The 25,626-nt window shown below is 42.4% G+C and overlaps 1 protein-coding gene across 7 annotated transcripts in view; it reads right to left on the bottom strand.

Annotated features, from left to right (window-relative positions):
* MED27 (mediator complex subunit 27) overlaps positions 1–25,626 on the bottom strand; it is a 185,970-nt gene that overhangs the window by 99,829 nt on the left and 60,515 nt on the right. For all 7 annotated transcript variants that reach the window (XM_082207876.1, XM_082207877.1, XM_082207878.1 and 4 more), the window contains exon 3: positions 14,240–14,370. In XM_082207876.1, coding sequence (XP_082064002.1) covers positions 14,240–14,370 — 131 coding nt within the window. The remainder of the gene's footprint in view (positions 1–14,239; positions 14,371–25,626) is intronic.

The following is a 25,626-nucleotide window of genomic DNA, read 5'->3' as shown; positions in this document are numbered from 1 at the left end:
AAAAGTGATTAAAAATAATAATATGATTTGAAATTTCTGATTTATTATTATTATTTAATATTTCCAAGACCTACCTGAAAAATTTCATCTTGGAATCTGAATGAGATCACATTCAAAAATGGGATGAGAAAAAAAACACCTTTATGTATAAACTTAGTTTTTATCATTCAACAAATCTACAAAATATTAAGAAAACTGGATGACACGAGGCAAAAAATATGGATCACTTGATATAAAAAGACCCAGATACCCATTCCCTTCAGTGATTGCAAGTAGCAAACGCCTTAATTTCATGGAACAGTGGTGGTGTTACTGCTGATACAGTCTTCTTCCCCCACTCCCTTTTTTTTTAAAAAAAAAGAAAACCTGAAAAGAAACAATCACTTGTGGTTGAAATCCACACTCAATACACCAGGCTCATCACTATCCTTCTCTCAAATTCTAGACAACTTCCTTCTTGATAGCTGCAGAAGAAAATACAGCCAAAAAAGCCACAATGTATTCTGAACCTTGCAGCTTGCCGGGCAAGGTTAAAGCAATCTACAAAAAAACTGCTGATTGGCAACTGAAGTGCATTTCACAATCTCTGCAGAACAAAACAAAACAAAATTCCACACAAGGCCAGATGAACAGGAGTTAAGTATAGATATTCATTTCTAGTATTACTAGAAGAAAAGGAATTAAGTTTGCTCTTTGTTGAGAACTAATTCTCATTGGGGGTCAAATTCTGAATAGGGAAAGGGCCGATATGAGTCAAAATACTGAAAGGTCTCTTTAAACTTTTCTTCCCCACTGTGAGAACATTAGCCAATCAGCTTTGATACTGATGTAATGCAAGAGTTCTTACTTTACATTTATTTATACTCCTGTTTGCAGGTTCTCTGACTTCAACGTAACAGCAACCAACTGAAAACTCAGACTGAGACACTGCTCTTGTTCCCCATAGGGAACACGAGGGAAGGTGAGAGTGTTACGAACAATTCACCTGCGTTATTGATTATGACAGGCATATAAATGGGGATTATATTCACACACACGCACACACACTCACTCACACACACACGCGCACACACACACACACACATATTATGCGCATACTGTGGGAGGATAGATAAACAGAAGCATTGGAGAGCCAGACTTGGTCTCTAGGATACCAGTTTCCAATCCTGGTTTTTACACCATTTATACTGTTCTCGTTACTTTGGCTGCAGACACACCATACATTGAAAGTGCATGGCTTGGCGTATGGTGTGCATGCATCCTTTGTCATGACACTCTAAGTTAACATAAGGGCCTGAAAAGGCAAATATCATACTGTTAAACCAGTATCAGTGCTAGGGAAGTGCATTCATTTCATGACTAATGGAAAACTGAATTGAGCAGGAATTATTTGATCAAATTTGCATCCTTCCTGAAATGAATATACAAAGGAACATTCCTATTACAGTGGTACCTTGGGTTACAGATGCTTCAGGTTACATACGCTTCAGGTTTCAGACTCCGCTAACCAGAAATATTACCTCGGGTTAAGAACCTTGCTTTAGGATGAGAACAGAAATCGTGTGGCGGTGGTGCAGCGGCAGCAGGAGGCCCCACTAGCTAAAGTGGTGCTTCAGGTTAAGAACAGTTTCAGGTTAAGAACGGACCTCCAGAACAAATTAGGTTCTTAACCTGAGGTACCACTGTAGATATATTTGGAGGAGGATCAGAAGAGGGCAATCAAAATAACAGAGAGAAAGGTGAAATTCCCCCTCTGCATTTGGAGGCAGTTAATACTTCTGAATACTGGTTGCTGGAAACTGCAGGAGGGGACAGTGGTCTTGTGCTCAGATCCTACTTGTGAGTGCACCACAGGCATCTGGTTGGCCACAGTGAGAAAAGAATGTTGGACTAGATGGGCCACTGGCCCAATCCAGCAGGGCTCTTCTGCTCTTTATTTATTGCTACTTCTGGCCACTATTATCCCCCAGAGAGTCCAAACACAGCACTGTTGTGGAACACCTGGTGAGAAAGTGTCAGGGATTGCCTGAAACCAGTGATCAAACTGGAATATATCACTGAGATTATCTGCAGGAGTGTCTATAGTCATTCTCTAAACTAGTGAGACACATTTGACAACATGAAACGTAGCCTTTAGCTTCATATGCCCAGTCCAATGGAGATTCAGCAGGTAACTTCTGTGCCAATTTTTAAAAACCTGATGGGAAAAATTCTATTCTGCCAGGCCTATGCAGGCAATTAAGAGTCTCTCACCCACAATGGTCTATTGGTGTTGTTTTAAATTCTTTTTGCTTTTAACTTGTTTTTAACTTTTAATGATTTATTGTATAATTTTATGTTTTTATGTTGTAAACCCCTTTGAAATATTTTAATGATACAACAGTATATAAATATTTTTATAAACAAGCAAATAAATAAGAATAGGAGCTCTCACATTTTTTATGGCAGCTGCCTCCTCCCTTCTCCCCAACCTCAGAATGGTAGCTGCTGCGTTCTGCTCCTCTGCTGATATAGGCAGTTGCAACAAAACATTTTTTAAAAGAAAAAGAGGCAAAAACTTGAATAATGAGTCTTGGATACAGTCTGAAGGTGCATGAGGCCACCACTTTGCTGAAGCTATGCAGGTCAGAGTCTGGTCAGTGCCAGAATGGGTGACTGCTTGGGAACCATGTGTATGCTACCTTGGGCTCTATGATTGAAGAAAGGTGGACTATAACTGTAAGAAGATAAAATAATATTGAAACAAGCAAAAAAAAAATTATAAGCAATGAAGGGAACACAAAATGAATGAGATTTCAACAAAGGAAATCTGAGACTAGCAAAATGCAATCTGGGAAGAAAAAGATGTATTGCACATTCCTAACAACGACATCACAAGACTGAATGCAGATAAAGACACACTTCCAGCTTGTATTTCTTTTCTGGAGCAGAGCCAGTTGCTAATTCATTACCTTGAAAAAGTAATACTAAAGGAGTCGTGTGATAAACTAGCAAGAGTGAGGATATTGGGGATGTCTCTTGTATTGAAAGTTATTGGAAAATGATCTCTTCCTTATTAATGCAATTCCCATCATGTACAAAAAGGTATTTCTATGTTTGAGAATGCACACAGTATTTTAATCTTTAATTATATTAACTCTTCTAGGGAGAAGCACAAACCCAGGTCTCTGGATTATTTCTTTATTGCATATCATCTCTATGGTATTTAATGAATATTGTTACTTAATGCAGCATTTGCCAGTAAGGGGGAAAGAGCAAAATTTGCGTAATACTAAGGAAATTTGAAGCAGCTGAAATTATTGCTACGTACATTTCACCTCACTCACTCTCTTGAAAAGTTTTAATAGCAACCTTTGGTTTGCTTAGTATTAATTGACCACCTTCTTGTTGCACAGCAAATCTTACTGCACTGTCCACTTCTATACATAAGACTACAAAGATTCTCCACTTCGCTTTAAGACAGAGGTTTTCAATCTTTCTGCGTCCACAGCTGCCTTGACCAACTACATTCTTTCTGCAGTTCCCCCTCGCCCTGTCTGCAAGCAGTGTAGCCCCCTCCAAAGCAAGGGCAAAGAACCAGAGTTCCTGTCAGACGTGCTTTGCAGATGACATAGGCCTCGCTTTCTCCATGCGTGGCCACTTTTATTAATCTAATCTACACAATCTAATTTATCTATTCAGAGGAAGGAGGAAAAGAAGGAGGGATGGAAGCAGGTGCTGCCCATGGCTTCTCCCACCATCATTCATGTCACTCCAGGGCACCAAGGCCCATCAGTTTAAAACCACTATCCTATGAGGATGGGAAGGAAGTGACTCCTGAGATGTGGAAAAAGAAAAAAAAGGAGATGAGGGTTGATGTATAAAGGCAGACGTGCTTAGAACAAACCCAACAGTGGAAATACAGCCTCAGGAGTGCTGCAAATCCAGTCTTTGCAAAGCTCCAAGGAAGCAGAGGTCCCTCAAGTGTAACTAGTGGGGTGGGACAGCTGAAATTAATGCCAAAAAAATTAACATCTGGCAGCCAATGTAGTAGCTCATTTACCAGAAGTAATGTACAGTATTTAGCATTAACTCAATCTGGTATGCTGGCTGAGACCCTACTTGCCTGCTCACTGTCACACCAGAGTGCTACAGGCTGTGGTTATCTCCGGTTTGGACTACTGCAACATGCTCTTCGTGGGGCTACCTTTGAAGGAGACTCAGAAACAAAGACTAATCCAGAATGCAGCAGCTAGACAGGTGATTGGGAGCGACCACTGGGATCATATACCGCTGGTCCTAAAGGTTCTTCACTGGCTCCCAGTATGTTTCTGAGCACAATTCAAAGTGTTGGTGCTGACCGTTAAAGCCCCAAGTGGCCTTGGCCTAGTATACCTGAAGGAGCGTCTCCACCCCCATCATTCAGCCCGGACACTGAGCTCCAGCGCCGAGGGCCTCCTGGTGGTTCCCTCACCGCTAGAAGTGAAGTTACAAGGAACAAGGCACCCTCCCTGTGGCACCCTCCCTGTGGCACACCCTCCCTTCAGATGTCAAGATGAAGAACTGCACAACTTATAGAAGACATCTGAAGGCAGCCCTGTGCAGTGGTACCTCGGTTCTCGAACGAAATTTGTTCCGGAAGCCAGTTTGGCTTCTGGAATGTTAAAAAACCAAGGCACGGCTTCCCATTTGTTGCAAGAGCTTCTTGCAGTCAGCAGTAGCTGCACTGCATGTTCAAGTTCCGAAAAACATTTCCTTCCGTGTCTTTGGCGTTCAAGACACAAAATGTACGACAACGGAGGCATTCGGGAACTGAGGTTCCACTGTATTGGGAAGTTTTTAATGTTTGGCATTTTATTATGTTTTTATACTGTATGTGTTGGAAGCCACCTAGAATGGTTGGGACAACAGAGTCAGATAGGTGGGATATAAATAATAAAATTGTGGTCATGATTATGTCACAGCTTGAGTGGGCACACACCTTTCTCCATGTATTGTTCACACAGTACATTTGTTACTGTGGCTGATACTTCTTGCACTCAATTACAGTGGTGCCCCGCAAGACGAACGCCTCGCAAGACGGAAAACCCGCAAGACGAAAGGGTTTTCCGTTTTTGAGCAGCTTTGCAAGACGATTTTCCCTATGTGCTTGCTTCGCAAGACGAAAGCCCATAGGGAAATCTCCGGGGACCTGTTTTAAATTGCTGGCGGTCGGGAGCAAAGACTTTCGCCCACAGCCGGCCTTCAGAAGAGGTCCTGGACCTCTTCTGAAGGCCGGCGGGGGGCAAAAGTCTTTGCTCCCCCCCCCGCCTGCCTTCCCGGGACAGCGGAGACTTCTCCGCTGCCCCGGGCGATCTGAAAATGCTGCGGGTCGGCAGCGAACGCTTCGCTCCCGACCCCCAGCATTTTAAAATCTCCCCAGGACAGCAGAGACTTCTCTGCTGTCCCGGGCGATCTTAAAATGCTGGCGGGCGGGAGCGAAGCGTTCGCTCCCACCCGCCAGCATTTTAAAATCTCCCTGGGACAGCGGAGGCTTCGCTCCCGCCCGCCAGCATTTTAAAATCGCCCCGGGACAGCAGGGGCTTTTAAAATGCTGGCGGCCGGCAGCAAAGCCCTCCTGTCCTCGGAGCTTGCGGGGCGGGAGGTGGGAAGAAGGGCTTTTCTTCCCACCGCCAGCCTTCAGAACAGCCTTCTGAAGGCTGGCAGTGGGAAGAAAAGCCCTTGTCCCCCCCCCCCAGCCTTCAGAAGAGGTCGGGGGACAGACTGTCCCCGGACCTGGTCTGAAGGCGGTTTCCCTAGGAACTCATTAATTGATTTTCAATGCAATTCCTATGGGAAACCGTGCTTCGCAAGAAGAAAAACTCGCAAGAAGAAAAAACTTGCGGAACGAATTAATTTCGTCTTGCGAGGCACCACTGTATATGTAACACTCAGGCCCAGATAAGACAGTTTATCTATATATATTTTTTCTTTAGTGACAGTGTTAATCATGAGACCTATATACAGGGGGAGGGGTGTTTCTCCTTCTGAAACATACACTCGGAGTATTTTCTTTTCTTTCATGCTTGATGCCGTTAAATCAAATAAGGGAGGAAATGGAGGTTTCATGGTCATATTTGCAGCAGTGGACCAGGAGACCTTTGGTTTACAAATTCTATGATTCTATGGTGTTTTGTGTGGTGGTAATCTTGATTACGGGGACGCGGGTGGCGCTGTGGGTTAAACCACAGAGCCTAGGCCTTGCTGATCAGAAGGTCAGCAGTTCTAATCCCCGCGATGGGGTGAGCTCCCGTTGCTCGGTCCCTGCTCCTGCCAACCTAGAATCATAGAATCATAGAGTTGGAAGAGACCACAAGGGCCATCGAGTCCAACCCCCTGCCAAGCAGTTCAAAAGCACCCCAAAAAAGTGCAAGTAGATAAATAGGTACTGCTCTGGCGGGAAGGTAAACGCTGTTTCCGTGCGCTGATCTGGTTCACCAGAAGCAGCTTAGTCATGCTGACCACATGACCTGGAAGCTGTACGCCGGCTCCCATGGCCAGTAAAGTGAGATGAGCGCCGCAACCCGAGTCAGCCACGACTGGATCTAATGGTCAGGGGTCCCTTTACACTTTACTTTAATCTTGATATATATATTGTGCTCTAGGAGGTTTAGTTTTGTCAGAATCCAGTATACACTTCCACAGTTAATGCTAAATACATTACTTCTGGTAAATGAGCCACCACAGCTGCTAGAAGGCTGTGAAAATTTGTGTCCCAGGCTTTTTAGATTTGTCTTCCCATGTACTATCTGAAACCAAAGCGGCACATTGGTTGGCAGATGTGATCCCCCCCCCCAGCAGAACCCTCACCTCCTGCTTGCACGAGCTGGAGATGGGTGGGGGCTCCTTTAAACCTCTCCATTCAGGGGGACACAGCTGCTTGCTCCTCAAGAGAGACATTGGGGCTCCCTCAGCTGGGAGGCGGGAGCTGTCCTGCCCCCCACCTGAGCAGCGCAAACAAGCAGTGTTTGTCCCTGCCTGCGAAGTGCTGCAGTGAAAGTGCCTCAGCTCCCGAGGGCAGAGCTGTGGCAGTTTCACCCTCGTGGGCTTGGGCCAATGCAGTTTGTTTCAACATTGTGTTGTACTGTCAGATCGCAATGTTTGTCTGGTGATATATTGTGATGTTGAAATCCTAACATTGTCCAGCCCTACTCCCCACCCAAGCCCCTTATTGGAGCCGTGTGCTCCTCCCCATCAGCCTGTTTTAGTTTTTGCTGCCATGCTTCGGCTTAAGCCAGCTAACTTGCGCAACAGCCAGATGGTGGATATGTCAGTCACCAAACCTGGTGACAAGACATGGCTGTTTGGTTGCAAGTGGACTATGGCCAGTCGCAAAACACGGCTGGTGAATGGGGAATGTAGAACACTGGATGTACCTTGTAATACTAACAGGAACTAAGGGCAATGTCAAAATTTAAGCAGCATGGGGGAAAGCCACATGATAAAAAGTTTCCGTCCTCCCTCCTTTCCCCAAAATGTGTTTAGGCCCCTGCAGTAAATCAAGTTGGCAACTAGAGAACCCTGAGCAACTGAAAAATCTGTTTTCTCAAAGAAGGATGGTCCAAAGGGATAAGAAGTGCTCCCCCATTTTTAAGCAATTATTTAATTTTAGTAGTTCTTCTATTTTTCTTGACAGTCTAATAAAGAATAATGAGCCAACTGGAGAGAAAGAAAAACCACTAACAAAATTATGTGACCCGCTGAGCCTACTCTGCAGCCAGGACTGCAGGAAAAGTCCCACTAATGGCAATCTCTCAGCAACCAAGTGTTTGAAGCTAAAGGGAAGCCAGACAACAATAATAAGTTGATTCTGGAACTCTCTCCCATCATATTCACTTTTAACCTATCCTGGCATTTCTACTGATTCCCTTACCTATACCTGATAGCAAACTGGAGCTTTTGAAACATCTCAGAAGGTCAAGACAATGGAACAAAGTCTCCACTCAAGGTTAACAGCTTCAATATGGCTTTGAAGTATGCACAACACAATGCTAGGAAGGGCTCATAAAGCCAATTTCACAAGGGGGGGGTAACTTTCTGGCACATCATGTTGCCTTAATCAATAATGCTGGGTGAAGTATCATTTTTAACAACTCAAAGCAAGACTAGTGCAGGTTGTGTAAAAGAGGTTTCCTAAGGCCCATATGGTTCATTAAAAAAATGGTGAAGGGTAAGGCTTTTGCTATGGCTAGCAGTCATAATGACTATGTTACCTCCAATATGAGAAGTGATATGCCACTGAATACTAGTGACTGGGAAGCAGGTGAGGACTATTGCACTTGTGACCTGCTTGTAGACTTCCCAGATGCATTTAGCTGGTCACTGTGAGAACAGAATGTTGGACAAGAAGGCTCTTTGGCCTGATCCAACAGGGCACTGAAGGCTAACTCTCCTATGGAAATCTATTGCTCCCATTTTACAAAAAGAAAAATAACTCTTTATCATGCATAATATATTTACCACATGACTATTATCCAGTACTATTGTTACTATGCATACCTATCCAGTCAATACTACCCTCCATATCATGTGAAATCATCAATCCTTGCATATAAGGCCCTCTGTCCCAAGTATCACATCCATAACTTGAGGATGCACCACAATCTCACCTTTTCCAAGCCTCTGGCTGATAGGTTAATTACCCTCTTATCCATGCCCATAGCAGAACTGATCTTCCTGGCAGCTGGTATTTTTTATTTCTCTTTCCCCTTTGCATATGCCAATTCAGTTTTAGTCTGGAGTTATGGTGCAATGGTCTTCGCACAAACTCTCTATACGGTATTTCCATGTATTTCCTTTAATACTTTAATACTTAAAAAGATAGTGGACGATACTACTGTCTAGAAAACCAGCCTTTAACAGACTTGGAACTAGGCAGTTTTGCCAAGGATGATGTGGCATGAAATGTGATGGGAATCTTGGATTCTTCTTTCAGATCAAGAGATCAGAACCACCCACTCAAGTAAAAGAGTAAACAGCTGCCAGAAAAGCCATATACAAATGGCTTTCCCACATAATTTTGTTCTTGGGCTGCAGAAAAATCCCTTTGACCTGAACTATACGAACAGATATGATATCATGCCAAGTGCCATTTCTAAATCATTTTTCCTTTGGAACAAATTAAAATAGATTAAGACACTGTAAATGAATCATAGAATTGCAGCACTGGAAGAGACCCTGAGCGTCATCTAATTCAACCTGTTTGTGTAGTATCATATAATCATAGAACTACAGAGTTGGAAGGGACCCCAAGGGTCATCTAGTCCCCTGCAATGCAGAACTAACTAAAGATTCCATAACAGATGACAGTTCAACCTCTGCTTAAAAACCTCCAAGGATGTAGAGTCCACAATCCCCTGAAGTAGTTCTTTCCACTGTTGAAAAGTGCTTACTGACAAAAAGTTATTACTGATGTTTAGTTGGAATCCCCTTTCTCTTTTTTTAAATGATATTTATTAAAAGTTTAAAGATTACAGAAAAAAGGAAAAAGGAAAACAATAAAAAATTTAACAGAACACATTACAATACATAAAAAGAAAAAACATAAAAAACAATACAACAATACAGCAAAAAGAAACAAAGACACTAAAACACACATCCAATATTCCATATCTTTACCTTTCATTACTTGTTTCATTGACCTCCTCACACCTCCCTTTTTTGTATGCTAGTTCAATTCACTATTTCAGCAAATTCTTTCCATCTTTCTCAATTTTTGTTCTATAATTAATCTTAACGGTCTAACCTTAATTTTTTTTCATTTTTGCCCATTATCAATCAGCTTTTACTTAATTCGTTATTACATTTCTGCTAAAAACCATATAGCTTCATTCCAGCATCCTTCTAACATTCATTAATTTTGCAATGTTTTTGTAAATATACTTTAAATTTTTTCCAATCTTCTTCCACCGACTCTTCTCCCTGGTCTCGGATTCTGCCAGTCATTTCCGCCAGTTCCATGTAGTCCATCAGCTTCATCTGCCATTCTTCCCTGGTGGGTAGATCTTGTGTCTTCCAATACTTTGTGATAAGTATTCTTGCTGCTGTTGTGGCGTACATAAATAAAATCCTATCTTTCCTTGGCACCAATTGGCCGACCATGCCCAGGAGAAAGGCCTCTGGTTTCTTCAGGAAGGTATATTTAAATACCTTTTTCATTTCATTATAGATCATCTCCCAGAATGCCTTAATCTTTGGGCATGTCCACCAAAGGTGAAAGAATGTACCTTCAGTTTCATTACATTTCCAACATTTGTTATCGGGCAGATGATAGATTTGTGCAAGCTTGACTGGTGTTATGTACCACCTGTAGATCATTTTCATTAAATTCTCTTTTAAGGCATTACATGCCGTAAATTTCATACCAGTGGTCCATAACTGTTCCCAGTCAGCCATCATAATATTATGTCCAACATCTTGTGCCCATTTAATCATAGCAGATTTCACCGTTTCATCTTGAGTATTCCATTTCAACAGCAAGTTATACATTCTTGACAAATTCTTAACTTTAGGTTTAACAATTCTGTTTCCAATTTTGATTTTTCCACCTGGAAGCCTAATTTTTTGTCCAAGTTATATGCCTCCATTATTTGATAATAATGGAGCGAATCTCGTACTCTGTTTTTTAATTTTTCAAAGCTCTGCAGTTTTAATCTGTCACCCTCTTGTTCCAAAATTTCCCAGGAATCCCCTTTCTTATAACTTGAAGCTATTGGTTTGGGTCCTAACCACTGGAGCAGGAGAAAACAAGCTTGCTCCATCTTCCGTGGGACAGTCCTTTAAATATTTGAAGATGGCTTTCATATCTCCTCTCAGTCTTCAATTCTACAGGTAAACATACACAATCCATCAACCATTCCTCATAAGGCTTGGCTTCCAGACCCTTTATCATCTTGGTTGCCTTCCTCCATGCATGTTTCAGCTTGTCAATATCCTTTTAAAATTGTGGTCCCCAGAAGTGGACGGAGTATTCCAGGTGGGGTCTGACCAAGGCAGAATAGCGTGGTACTAGTACTTCCGTTGATCTGGACACTATACTTCTGTTGATGCAATCCAGAATAGCATTAGCTTTTTTTTCTGCTGCTGCTGTATCAACTCAGTTGGTAGAGCATGAGCCTCTTAATCACAGGGCTGTGGGTCCAAGCGCAACACTGGGCAAAAAGATTCCTGCATTGCAGGGGGTAGGACTAGATGGCACTTATGGTCCTTTCCAACCGTACACTTCCATGATTCTATTCAACCCTGTTGACTCATGTTAAGCTTGTGGGCTATTAAGACTCCTAGAACCTTTTCACATGTACATTACTGCAAGCCATGTGTCCTTCATCTTATATTTGTGCAGGTGGTTCTTCCTGTCTACGTGCAGAACCTTGCATTTGTCCCTATTGAAATTCATTGTGTTTATTTGGGACCAGTTATCCAATCTGATTTTGAATACTGATTCTATCTTCTGTGGCATTTGTTACCCTTTCCAGTTTGGTGTCATTGGCAAATTTGATGAGAATTCCCTCAATTCCTTCCTCCAAGTTGTTTATAAAGATGTTGAGCAACAAGTAGTCCAGGAGAAAACCCTGTGGCACCCCACTTGTCACTTTTTCCAGGATGATGAGGAAGTATCAGGGAGTACTCTTTGGATTTGGTCAGTCAACCAGATACAACTAACAGTTATTCAGTGGCAGCAGTGAAAACAAGGCAAGGGAATGTAAGTGGCATTAACAGTGTAATCTGAGGTTATATATATGGTGGCTGAACAGATATAGATGTTATTAGGAAGCACCCCACTGTGCTTAGGGGTATCCTTCCTTCTTCTACTGATCACTTATGGGAGAAGAGGGAAGAGACAGTAAGCATAAGCAGTTCATCTGAACTCCTTGATTAACCTGTTTGAACAGCTCTCTGGTTGGAAAGGTCCAATGCGATCATCAACAAGCAAAGTAATCAGGAACTGGAAGGTAAGAGGTGAAGGAAGTCAACCCCACATGTGTGTATATTTGAGTGTCCCCTCTACAGCCCTCTCTTCCTTGCTGCTCCAGCATTTTCTAATCAGATGGGCAACAAGAGGAAGAGACTGCAAGGAGGAAAGATTACAATGAAGGCACATAAGTATGCACGAGAGGCCTGTGGTGCACACATGGTGTGTAGTATACAAGAGAGTATGGGGTCGGCTTGCCCACTTTGGCCACACTCATCTTTCCTTTGGCCATGGCCAGTACTGACATGCAGCCCTTTGGAGAGCTGGCCAACAGAGAATGTGGCCCTCCAGTTGAAAAAGTTTGGCCACCGCCATTTTAATGATACAGTGGTACCTCAGGTTACATACGCTTCAGGTTACATACACTTCAGGTTACAGGCTCCGCTAACCCAGAAATAGTACCTCAGGTTAAGAACTGCTTCAGGATGAGAACAGAAATCGTGCGGCCGTGGCGCAGCAGCAGCGGGAGGCCCCATTAGCTAAAGTGGTGCTTCAGGTTAAGAACAGTTTCAGGTTAAGAACGTAACTCCGGAACGAATTACGGTAAGTACGTAACCAGAGGTACCACTGTAACTCAATAGCACAAACCTTCCTTACATTAGATGAGGCTTCATTGCTTCACTGATTATAAGGAATCTGCTTAACACTCATAAATACAACAAGGGCTAGCATTTCAAGTGTGCATTTGGCCCTTTTCTCAATCTCTGCAAGAATTTATCTGGCTCACTAAGTTCAGCTATATAGATACTGTACAATGGTAAGATATCCAAATATCCATATGCAATTGCTTTCTGTTGCAACAGAGGTGGTGGTAGGAGGCGATATTTACCTTTTCTTTCTGTTAGTCTTCGTGCTAAGGACTTAGTTCTTCCTTTGGACCTCCTGTGTCACATAACTATGTAGACTGTTGGCAAAGAGGATGCTGATTATCTCAAAACTAGATACTCAGCAGCATAGGTTTCATACCTGAATGAAAAAGCATGCTTCTGAGAGAAGGGGGCTCAAAGCACCACACTAACGTCTTATGCATCATTTCTTATTGTGATAATTCCTCTATATATGTCACTAAATATTTTAAGAATTTGATTAATTTATAAGCTTTGTTGCATGGCGGTGGGGGTTTTTGTGCTTGGCATCAGAACCAGACTACGCAAATTGCTGATTGCTAGAGTCTTTATAGTTACTGAACTTAATTGCATGTAGCCTGCAAAAAGTGTCTGCATTCTAATATAAAATAAACATACAATAAACAAGTGGTCTGTATAAAGGTTATTTTTAAAAAACCACAACCGTTTAGATTAACAGAACCATACATTCAGCTTCAGGTCTCTTGTTTCTTATCAGCAAGTGAAAAAGAGGTTTGCCCATCCTATTTGTTTCATTGTGGATCCCCCCACCAAAAGTAAAGCCAGAGGCTGTGATTCAATTAACTATTTAGACGGATCCAAGCCATGCTCCTTCCTCACTCAATGCCTCAGGCATTTGATCAAGGCTGCTTTCAAGATCTCCAGAGCAGAACTGGAGGGAACACAGCTCTTTGCCACAATCCCATGAACAGATTCCATCTCCCTCTGACCCAAAGCATCCTCAAAAACTTAAAAGCAGAAGTTGTCCCGTTCCTCATCTCAAGAACTTTTACCACCAAAGACAGGACTGGAACTGCAAGTCCTGGGAACCTCACCAGAAAAGCAATGCTCTGTATATATTTCCTTTTCAGAGGGTCCCCAAAGGACACCCGATCAGCAAAAATCCAGTTTGACATAAGGCTGGTATGTCTGAAGGTTTACAATCTTGCTCCAAGCTAAGTTTTAGGGTGGGGTGGGGCTTGGGTGGAAAGGAGGGTTTTCCTCAACCTTTCAGGGAAAGTGCTGGATGATCCTAAACACATTCCAATGTTTTTGAAAGCTCCCTAAAAATTATTTAAAAGATTGCCAAGGTGCCTGGGTGTTTTCAGAAATTCCTTTTTTCTTTGCAGGTTTTAGGGACAAAAATGGTGAATTACAGAACAGCGGCAGGTAGACACATATTGAACTTAAGTAAGTAAACTTGGCAGAACAGCTTTTACACTCCACCCTCCTCTCTCATTTTTTTAAAAGTGTATTTAAATAGAAAATAGAGAGTCCCAGAATGTTATTGTACTGCAATTCTCTCTCTCTCTCTCTCTCTCTCTCTCTGTGTGTGTGTGTATGTGTGTGGGTATTCTCTTTCTTTCTTCCTGCCCCCTTCACACACTACACCTTTAGTACTTACTGAGGTGGAAGGACTAGGGTGGTAGGCTGGGCTTTCGGTCTCCGCTTGGCAGACACCCCCATTTGGTTGGCTGACCGTTTCAAAGACTGCTGATTCAGAAGCCCAGACGCCAGCCCTGCATGGTACTGCAACTAGAAAAGAGGGAGAGAGGATATGGAATGAGTTAATAACCCTTCTCTTTGAAACATTTCAGAAGTTTGGACTTTACATGCTACACATACATGATTGAACCCAGAACCAAAACGTTTCCTTCAACAAAAGCACAGCTTGTGCCATTCTAAGTTCTTCCTTTATAAAGCACAGTGGCAGTGGCAGGGGTGGGGGTTATGATGATCATTTACTGCACAGCATTTTATGATATTTTGGCAAATACTCCTACACTTGTCTGGAGGTTACAGCACTTTCACAAGTGTGAACATGCCTGAGATATCAGCTGTCAGCTTAGGAGATGGCAATGAAATATTCCACAAGTATCTATCCAAATGCTCTTCATGCTTTTCACAGAGAGAGTCATCAAAAGACAGTTCAGGATTCTTACATTGTAAAAGTCAATTTTCCTTTTATTCTTAGACAATGAACCCACAGCTGGCATTGACAAGACACAGGGGATCTCTACAGCTGAAAAGAAGCTAGGTGCTAGAAAGCAAAAACTGTATTGGCCTAAGCCATGCATTCCGCCTATCCAACCAGCCCAGCTTTATGATCCAGGAATTACACGGCTACCTAGCATAGATTTGCTACAAGTATTAATTATTTTGAATAAAATAAATTTGAAGAAAGAAAAGACATCTCAAGAATTTTCTGAGGGCTAGTGGTAGCCTGCTGCAGCAAAGCCTACAAAGACTCCAGGGGCGCATTAAAAGCTAACAAATTTATTAGAATATATATTGTCATGGATTACAGTCTACCACCTCATATGCATAATGTGGTATAAGAGAGGAGACAGGTGATCATGTAGGGTTTAATTGGCACAGAACTCAGTAGGACAACCAAGCTGAGGGGAAGAAGCACTTAAAAACACAAGCTAAGGGCCAATCCAAAATGGTACCACCACTACCCCAAGGTGGTTGTCACTGATGGAAGCAAAGGCTCAGAAAAAGCTCACTATGGAAGCCAAATGGCCGAAATATTGGGAAATTTTAGAACAGGAAGGAGACAAATTGAAATTGTAGAGTTTTGAGAAATTAAAAAACAAAGTGCGAGACTGGCTTCATTATTATCAGATAATGGAGGCATATAATTTGGACAAGAAAATTGGCTTCCAGGTGGAAAAATCAAAATTAGAAACAGAACTGTTAGAACCTAAAACTAAGATTTTGTCAAAGATGTATAACTTGCTGTTGAAATGGAATACTCAGGATGAAACGGTGAAATCTGCTATGATTAAATGGGCACAAGATGTTGGACATAACATTATGTTTGCTGACTGGGAACAGTTGTGGACCACAGGTATGAAATTTACGGCATGTAATGCCCTAAGAGAGAATATTATGAAAATGATTTACAGGTGGTACATGACACCAGTCAAGCTTGCAAAAATCTATCACTTGCCCGATAATAAATGTTGGAAATGTAAAGAAACTGAAGGTACATTCTTTCACCTTTGGTGGACGTGCCCAAGGATTAAGGCTTTCTGGGAGAGGATCTATAATGAAATGAAAAAGGTATTTAAATATACCTTCTTGAAGAAACCAGAGGCCTTTCTCCTGGGCATGGTCGGCCAATTGGTGCCAAAGAAGGATAGAACTTTCTTTATCTATGCCACAACAGCAGCAAGAATACTTATCGCGAAGTATTGGAAGACACAAGATCTACCCACTCTGGAAGAATGGCAGATGAAGGTGATGGACTATATGGAATTGGCAGAAATGACTGGCAGGATCCGAGACCAGGGAGAAGAGTCGGTGGAAGAAGATTGGAAAAAATTTAAAGACTATTTAAAGAAATATTGTAAAATCTATGAATGTTAGAATGATGTTGGATAGAAACTAAGTGATCTATAGCTGTAATGTTATAAGGGAATATGAGAAAATGAACTATTAATAGGTAAAAATCCAATGCTAAAATACTTTAAGATTGAAGATCAGGATAATCAAAGAGGGAAGGGATTCGCTGAACCAACAAATTGAACTGGAATACAGAAAAGGGAGGCGTGAGGAGGTCCAGGAAATAAGCGAATGAAGGATAAGTTACTAGAAAGACTGAATTGTTCTTAACTATTTTTATTTTTGTATTTTTCTTTTTTCTATTATGTAATACTTTGAAAACCTTAATAAATATCTTTTTTAAAAAAACACAAAACAAAATGGTACCACCACTTTGCTAAATTATCAATGGGATCCGCCAAAAATGCTGTGTTCACCTAAATGGTGATGACTACAGTCAAACTGAGAGAAAAGAAGTCCAGGTGGACTTTTAGTTTTACTTTATATTCTCTGCTATAGGCAAATCTCTCCCTTTACCTCTTACCTCACTAGGGAGATGGGGGAATAAAACTACACAAGTAATAGACAAATAGCAAACAAGCAAACTGTGAGGGGGAAATCAAAGTAAAAATGGGGGGGGGAGTAAGCACAGCAAAGTAAACAGAAGAGGACAGTTGAAAATAAAAGAAAAAACAGTCCCACCACCAAAAAGTGAAATTACACTAGAGAAACACTAACAAAGCTAAGAATCCTGAGAAACTCAGTTGGACCCAACGTAATCCAGCCTTAAAAGGGTTGGTCTGGGCTATGGGATGGCTCCTGCCTCTGGAGAGGAAGCAGAAGACTGGCAGGGCCTCTACCTAATCCACTCAAGTGGAAGTGCCATCCCACATGTTAGCAATGTTAGCATACTCTTGCAAACTTTGGAGTTTCCTGAGCCCACCAATACCAATACTCTAGCTACTCAGTGACCCAATCTCTGGATCCAATCCTGTCAGTGCTGAGTCCACAATTAGAAGGAGTGACAGTGTTCTCCATAAGCTAAAGTAACAAACTAATCAGGGGAATGTGCACTGCACCTTTGCTGCCACAACCATCTGAGCATGGCCAACTTCCTTTCTGGCAGTATTTTACGTGCCAATGGGGGGAAAAACACCCTCCCTTGTGCTGCTCTTTGCAAAATGCTTAGCAGAGCTGGACATCTTAAAGGCCTTCTGGTCCCAAATTTTGAGAAAACCATGCCAATTACGAGTCCACTTTCTGCAGATCACTGCACATTTCTTGCCTAGAGCGCTCAATCATATAAGGAAATAAGGGCTGAGTATTTGACTGGTCCAAAGAAAATTAATTGATTGGTCAAGTTTCAGAACATTTTGTACAACACAAAAAATCCCACAACAACCAAAATCAGTTATGATAATTTGCAGGTCACTCATATTTAACCGGGACGCAGGTGGCGCTGTGGGTTAAACCACAGAGCCTAGGACTTGCTGATCAGAAGGTCGGCAGTTGAAATCCCCGCGATGGGGTGAGCTCCCGTTGCTCAGTCCCTGCTCCTGCTAACCTAGCAGTTCAAAAGCACCCCAAAAAAGTGCAAGTAGATAAATAGGTACCGCTCCTGCGGGAAGGTAAACAGCGTTTCCGTGCGCTGCTCTGGTTTCGCCAGAAGCGGCTTAGTCATGCTGGCCACATGATCTGTATGCCTGCTCCCTCGGCCAATAAAGCAAGATGAGCGCCACAACCCCAGAGTCGGCCACGACTGGACCTAATGGTCAGGGTCTCTTTACCTTTTACATATTTAATCACAAAAGATAAGTCATTTGAAATAATGACATTAAATAATTGTACCATTAAAGTAATTGATAAGTTGTAATATGGCGTGGGTGGCGCTGTGGTCTAATCCACAGAGCCCAGCGCTTGCTGATCAGAAGGTCGGCGGTTCGAATCCCTGCAACGGCGTGAGCTCCCGTTGCTCGGTCCCAGCACCCCAAAAAAGTGCAAGTAGATAAATAGGTACCGCTCCAGCAGGAAGGTAAACGGCGTTTCCATACGCTGCTCTGGTTTGCTAGAAGCGGCTTAGTCATGCTGGCCACAGGACCCGGAAGCTGTACATCAGCTCCCTCGGCCAGTAAAGCAAGATGAGCGCCGCAACCCCAGAGTCATCTGTGACTGGACCTAATGGTCAGGGGTCTCTTTACCTTTACTAATATGGTTACCTTCCTTTTAAAAAAAAAAGTTATCCAAGGGGACAAAGGAAGATGGACAAAGCTTATCAGAAACATTACAGGGAAGATATAAGAAATCATGCATTTCATATATGGCAGCAGAGTTGTAAGACCAAGTAAGTCTGTTGATCCAATGTGTCCCAAATAGTCACAGACTTGTTGAATCCCATCAAGGATCCATCGAGTTCAGCACTATGCTTTGAACAGGTGCCTCCGGGAAGCAAGGTGTCTTATTATCCAGCACCTCTTATTCAAAGTTAAATTGTTTTGCTGAAATGGTCCCATTAAGTCAAGAGTGGGGAAGTTGTGGCCCCTGAGATGTTGCCATATTAAACATCATCCGTAACCATGTGCTGTCAGCCAGGGTTGATTGGAGTTGGGAGTTTTCAGAAAACACTCTACAAATTAATGACACCATCCAGCAAAGAGCAAACTGTCTGTTTTAGAACATCCCATTCTGCATCATAACAACTTTCTGGTTTTCTTGACCCATTTACCATGTGATTTAGACAATGATACAAAGATGTATAGCATTCTTAATAGAAGTGGAGTTACTCTCTGCTAGAGAGGACTGAGTATCATTTCACTCTAGCATGCTCATCTTAGGCCAATGTATTTTGCTAAAATTTGTTTTTCTCTCAGATTCCTTAAATAAAAATCAATGAATGCAAGGGACAGTACATGTTTGAAAGACAATGTTTCAAAATGTCAAGCAATCCTATTTTCAATCTTTGCTACTAGAATTTGCAGTGAGAGCAATATGCACCACCTTTTCATGGAATTAAAGGCACCACTAACTTGGCAAGAGACCCTTTTCTGACTCTATACACTTACCCTTCCCTTCCTTTCATGACATCTTATTAAGACCAGTGCAAGCTCAGCCATTTAGACCCTGGCGGACCAGTCTGGAAAAGGAAGGCTTGTTATAGACCAAGCGACACAGGATGGGGTGACTTCGCCCAATTTAGAAGTCTGCACAATGGACATGGCACAAACATCTGCACTAATCAGAGCTAGATTTTGAATTGTGCCATTTAAAAAGGGGCGAGGGGGGTCCCATGCTGAAACTACCTTGTAGGATTTCTGCTTTGGATGGCATTATCTGAAAGCATAGTGATTTTTTTTTTTAAAGTATTATTATTCAAAACCAGAACACGTTTTTTGCTTTTGAAGGCCATGTCTTTCTGATTAAACTGTGTTTGTTAATTGCATGTAATACAGGCACTCCTGCCCACCTAATTCTGCTTCCAGGAACAGAGATCCAACTGTCAAGATCTATAAGGGCCCATTAAATATTTACCAAACCATCTTTATAATGGGAGAAAAGGTCAAAGTTAATAAAACTGACAGGCAGCTCCTGTCCAACCTGATTTATACATTATTTAAGCACCATATACTGTATTTCACAGAACAGGCTCCTTTCTTCCCCAAGCTGGAAACATTTTCTTAGCTTTTAGGTCTAAAGTAGGAACCAAGATACTACAGCTAATTCAACTAATATGGTCCATAAAATATATGATTTAATCTCTGCAAGATTAGCAGAGATATTTCGGCTTGGCAATGTTTCTGATCATGGACACTTAAGGATTTCCATGAAATCCATTCATGGCACAAGGCCCTATCTCTAATAATATCATATTTAATAGGCAGAGGTCTATGGTTCAGTTCTGTTTAACCATCATTTGGCATCATGCCAGAATTAACTAGCATATGTTATCAGCTGGCAGACCAGAAGTAGACTGTAGCCTCAATCAAATGCAATGCCAAACCATAGTTTAGTGTTATTTGAATGAACTGCAGTGTGTGTTTCTCCCTCCTCTGCCAGCATGACTAGGAAACAGGAGTTTGGAAGTTTTTGTATAAGTTTTAAGATTAATTGCAGCTTGCTGTGCCATCAAAACACAAACTTGCTTCCCAGCATCACCTTCAGGGTTGGAAAGTCCACAGGCTGTAAAAACTTCAACAAGATTATCCAAGGAGGACTTCTGGTGTGACAAAATGGCGATCAACACAAAAACGATGGTTGTCTGCTGAACAAGGAGCCATTTGCGCCACTGTCGTTCCTACTGTCGATGTATTGGGGATAACAGGCGGAACTGCAGAGGCTGTCAGGGCCAGGTAGGAGTGTGGTGTGGGCCTGGGAGAGCGAAGCGTCAGCCTAGTAGGACTGCTGAGTGGGGCCTGGTCGGAGGCTCGGTGCATGCCACAGAGCTTAGCCCCTGTGTTCCCATGCCAATCTGCACACCAGCCGCTGACCATAATATCAATTATCTATATTTGGAGGGCTTGATTAAAGTGGAAGAAAAGAGGGAAATAATCCAGTGTTTTCATGAACTAGATTTCTTTTGGCTAGGCAAGTACCTAGATTCTTCTCATTTCCATTTTTGGCATCAAAATCCCATGGGACATATTACTATGCCTGAAATAAGGATAGTATTCCAGGCTGTGGTAGACATCAAGGGCAGTTCATGGACCTGTATGCTGTTGTATCCAGGCAAAGCTACAATACAACCTGAAAACAAACTACCAATGGGCATTTTCTTCTGAGAGCCTCCATTGCATTGGGTCATCCTTGTGGACTATGGGTTCTTCTTGCAGACCTGGCTCATAGTGTTGGACTGTGATCAAATAACAGTCATAGGTAAGAACTTCAACTGCAAAAAATGCAGGGCCGGGCTGCTTCTGGAGAGACACTTTGGAAGACTAAGTTGAAGTAGAACATCCACTTTGCTGGATGTTGAAGAAAACGTGTTTGCTGGTGTTATTATGGCATCTTCTTACATCTGTACAAGGAATGAAACATTCTCCTGGAGGATTACCCAGATTTCCCTTGGCCAGTTGATGTGAAAGATACAGTGTCAGTGCCAGGTAAGCAGGCGGACCAGCCACCTTTTGCACTCTGAAGTATTTGTTTGTTTGTACCCCACCCATCTGTACTTTGTTAGGCACAGATAATCAAAAGTGCTTTAGGCCAATTCATTTGGCCTAGTTACCTTCATGTTACCTATGCCCCAGACCTCTGAGACTATTCCTGTAACTATGCTAATTGGAACTACTGCAACTGTTTAATTCCACTTGTTTCTAGCATATCTCTCCAAGCCTCTATACAGTGCAACAAGTGAGAAAAGTGTTCCTCTTCCATACCCTATTTCTACAGCTAGTCAATGGCAAGGGAACTGGTGATGCGTTGAGACCCTGTCAGCTCTTGACCACTGTAATGGAGCTTGGGTTAGCAGCCTGGTATTCTCAAAAGAGACGGGGTAAAAAAGCCAACATTAGGTGAAACCAATTGCAGTTTCTTTGCTACTCTGCAAGCCAGATCATGTTCAACAAACCATGGTTAAAACAAACTACAGTCATACCTCGGGTTGAATGTGCTTCGGTTTGAGCATGTTCGAGTTGCGCTCCGCGGCAATCCAGAAGTAATGGAGTGTGTTACTTCCGGGTTGTGCCGCTTGCGCATGCGCTCAAAATGACATCACGTGCATGCGCAGAAGTGGCGAAAAGCGACACACACGTGCACAGACGTGCCGCCGCTAGTTACGTTTCCTTCTAGATGCGAATGGGGCTCCAGAACAGATCCCGTTCGTATCCAGAGGTACCACTGTATGTCTTGGTGTTATGTTTGATTGCTGATGTTAAGTATAAGAAGCAGGCTTTCATTAGTTGCCCTGTAACATCTATATGTAAAAAAGCTGTGCTGTGCACAAGAATGGCTTTATCATCTGTGCTGCTTTGAATATCAGCTTTATCAGAACAGGAAAAAGGATGCAACTTTCCTTCCTGGGAAGTTTAAGTGTTCCATAATCACCTTCTACCAATCTATTTTCTGTTATAACTCAATTCACACAAATAGTAAGCCCTGTTTGGACAGTATTCCAATCATTCTTGACTCAGCCCTGGATTCTTAACTACTGAAACTGCTTTTGGCTCCCTGCCTGCAGTGCAGGCCAACAACTCTCCCATGTACATTTCAATGCATCTTCTCTCCCCCCCCCCCTTTCATCTCCAAGAAATAGTCAAGTCAATTATCTATTATACCATCTCCTCTCAAAGAGACTGATAAGACAGGAGCCAAGACTGAAGCTCTTACATGGAGCAATTTAAGGGTTGTCTTTAAACATATTCTTCCAATAAAAACCAACCACACGTCCTTCCATCTTTCTATAGTGCCAATGTCAGACATTGCTATTATCTCCCTCAAACTGCTGTCAACAATAGATTCCATCTTGCTTGCAAAATGCTAAGCAGCAAAACACTCTCAGATTAAAATGTGTCTTATACTTTCTATCCCTGAATGCTGTCATTCTAAATCAGCTGCAGCAACCTGGATTCCCTAAGATCTGGATACCTTATTAAAGCAGCCTCCTGAAAAACATTCTGTCTTGAGGAATTCCAAGCGCCTGCTAAACCTTCTATTGGTACTATAGCACCACAAAGTGGCTTTTAAAGAAAAGCATTTAGAATAATCTCACATGATAAACAATGTTTTAACTGTTAATATGTATTTATTATTCTAAATATATCTATCCCTTATCCACTGGTACATTGCTGGGTTTTAAAATATGTCACACAGCTGAGATCTACACAGATGAAGGCATTTCTCAATGCTCTACAGGAGTCTTCTCACTAAGGCAGGAAATCAGCTGCCCAGACACCTTTGCTAAAAACAAACAAGGAAGGAAGCAGTATGCTGTAAGGTGCCTGGAAGCAAAGACCACAGGGAAGATAAAAATCTTGCATGAGGCAAACACACCATCCACACAAAATATACTGCAAGCTCACTGAAACCTCCGTTCTCCCAAAAACATACAATCTTGAAAGAAGGGATTTGGGGAAGTTTAGGTGGGGGAGGATTCATAGACTGGGAGAAGTGGAAGATACTCATTCTATTCTCCAGCAAGAAAGCAGATTAGAGATACCCAGGGAACTAGATTAGGAATGCCCAGGGCACCAATTGGTATTTCACTAGTAAAGTCCTTCCTTCCCACTTTGAGGAATACTTACGAGCATATCAGACAGCTCCTTCCTTCCCACTTTGAGGAATACTTACGAGCATATCAGACACCTCTATGAGCCTGTCACGATTCTCCAGCAGAGCAGGAAAAGTGCAGAATTCAGCGCATGAGAAACCCATTTTTCTTTTTAAAAAGCAAGCATGTTTTAGGTTGGTTTTTTATTACATGTAGCTCAACCCAACACATTGCTATTCTGCTTTTCAGACAAAATGTTGTTCCTCAGAGCTGCCCACATCAATCAAAAATTCAAGGGAGTGCTGATGACAGACATTGTACATAAATGAAAATGAGCCACAGATCCTGTCTTCTGGTTCACAAACCAGGTAGGGGAAAAGGAGACAAGGAAAGGGAACAGAAGGGAGAAGGAGAGGAGAGGGATAAGCTTGACAATACCAGTACAAAAGTGGTGAGTTATAAACAGGCAATGACAGCCATTTGGGACCTGGCTGATCTTGCTTTGTTAGAAACAGTTGAAGAACTGAATGACCCTGCTCCTTTATTCTTCCTGGCACCCATTGCCTTGCCTCCCCCTTGCTTGATTTTAGCCTCTAACCTCTTTGGGTCAGAGATCATGCACATTGATAATAATAATAATGATACTTTCTTCCATAAGAATTATCCATTAAAACTGCCTAAAAACAAACAACACCTTCATTTAGCAGAAATACGACATCAGAACTCCTTTGGAAATTGCTCCAGATCTAGGTCACAGGACTGTAGTTTGTCTACTGTGGCAGTTTTAATAAAGTTTTGTGTTTGTTTGTTTGTTTGTTTTTTAAAAATCCCATGAAGATCATGTGAGGTCAAATTGACATTCTGCTTGCATAATTCATGCACTGGAAAAAGTTAAGCATGCTGATGAATGGTAACACCTGCCTGGAGAAGAACAGGATGTACAGTAAATTCTTCTAAGGACAGACTCTTAGTTTGTTACGTAGTGCAGAAATTGCTATTGCTAAGAATGTACAACAGGCAAGCTGGCAAACTTTAAGCAGCAGATCAGTAAACTAAAACCATAGCTGATTATTCACCAGGATTACAAGTTCCGGATGCATTTGTTCACTCTCAAGGTTACCTTGGTTCTATATTTTCCTATATTAGGGATATTTATATATTCCTGTCTACCTTTCCTTCAAGGAGCTCTGGGTATTGTACATGCTTCCCCACTTACTATTTTATTACCACAACAATCTTGTTAGGGCAGGTTAGGCTGAGATACAGTAACTGGCCCAAGGTCACCTAATGAATACTAACAAACTACAGTGGTACCTTGGGTTACAAACTTAATTCGTTCTGGAGGCCCGTTCTTAACTTGAAACTGTTCTTAACCTGAGGTACCACTTTAGCTAATGGGGCCTCCCGCTGCCGCTGCACCGCAATTTCTGTTTTTATCTCGAAGCAAACTTCTTAACCTGAGGTACTATTTCTGAGTTAATGGAATCTGTAACCTGAAGTGTCTGTATCCTGAAGGGTCTGTAACCCAAGGTACCACTGTTTAGGTTGCATCCAGTGTTAGCCATACTCAAGCAACCCCATTTAAAATATATGATTATTTTTTTTTGTATAGTTATATATGATATGAGTAACTGAGATCCATTAATTCCAATGTGTCTACTTAGAGTATACAGTGGTGCCTCACAAGACGAAATTAATTCGTTCCGCGAATTTTTTCGTCTAGCGAATTTTTCGTCTTGCGAAGCACGGTTTCCCATAGGAATGCATTGAAAATCAATTAATGCATTCCTATGGTCAAAAAGGGACGCGGGTGGCGCTGTGGGCTAAAGCCTCAGCGCCTAGGGCTTGCCGATCGAAAGGTCGGCGGTTCGAATCCCCGCGGCGGGGTGCGCTCCCGCTGCTCGGTCCCAGCGCCTGCCCACCTAGCAGTTCGAAAGCACCCCCGGGGGCAAGTAGATAAATAGGTACCGCTTACCAGCGGGAAGGTAAACGGCGTTCCGTGTGCGGCTCTGGCTCGCCAGAGCAGCGTTGTCACGCTGGCCACGTGACCCGGAAGTGTCTGCGGACAGCGCTGGCCCCCGGCCAATAGATGTGAGATGGGCGCACAAACCCCAGAGTCTGTCAAGACTGGCCCGTTCGGGCAGGGGTACCTTTACCTTTACCTTTATGGTCAAAAAAAGTCCAAACAAAGCCAAATTTGGTACAACAAGAGTTTATTAAGTGCTCTTTAAAGTCACACATACTGTAAAGAGCATTTCAAAATT

The sequence above is a fragment of the Podarcis vaucheri genome, assembly GCF_965113315.1.
Source record: "Podarcis vaucheri genome assembly, chromosome: Z".
NCBI classification, from domain to species: Eukaryota; Metazoa; Chordata; class Lepidosauria; order Squamata; family Lacertidae; genus Podarcis; species Podarcis vaucheri.
Note: the sequence above shows the minus strand (reverse complement) of the source record. Positions and strands in the feature narration are given on the sequence as shown.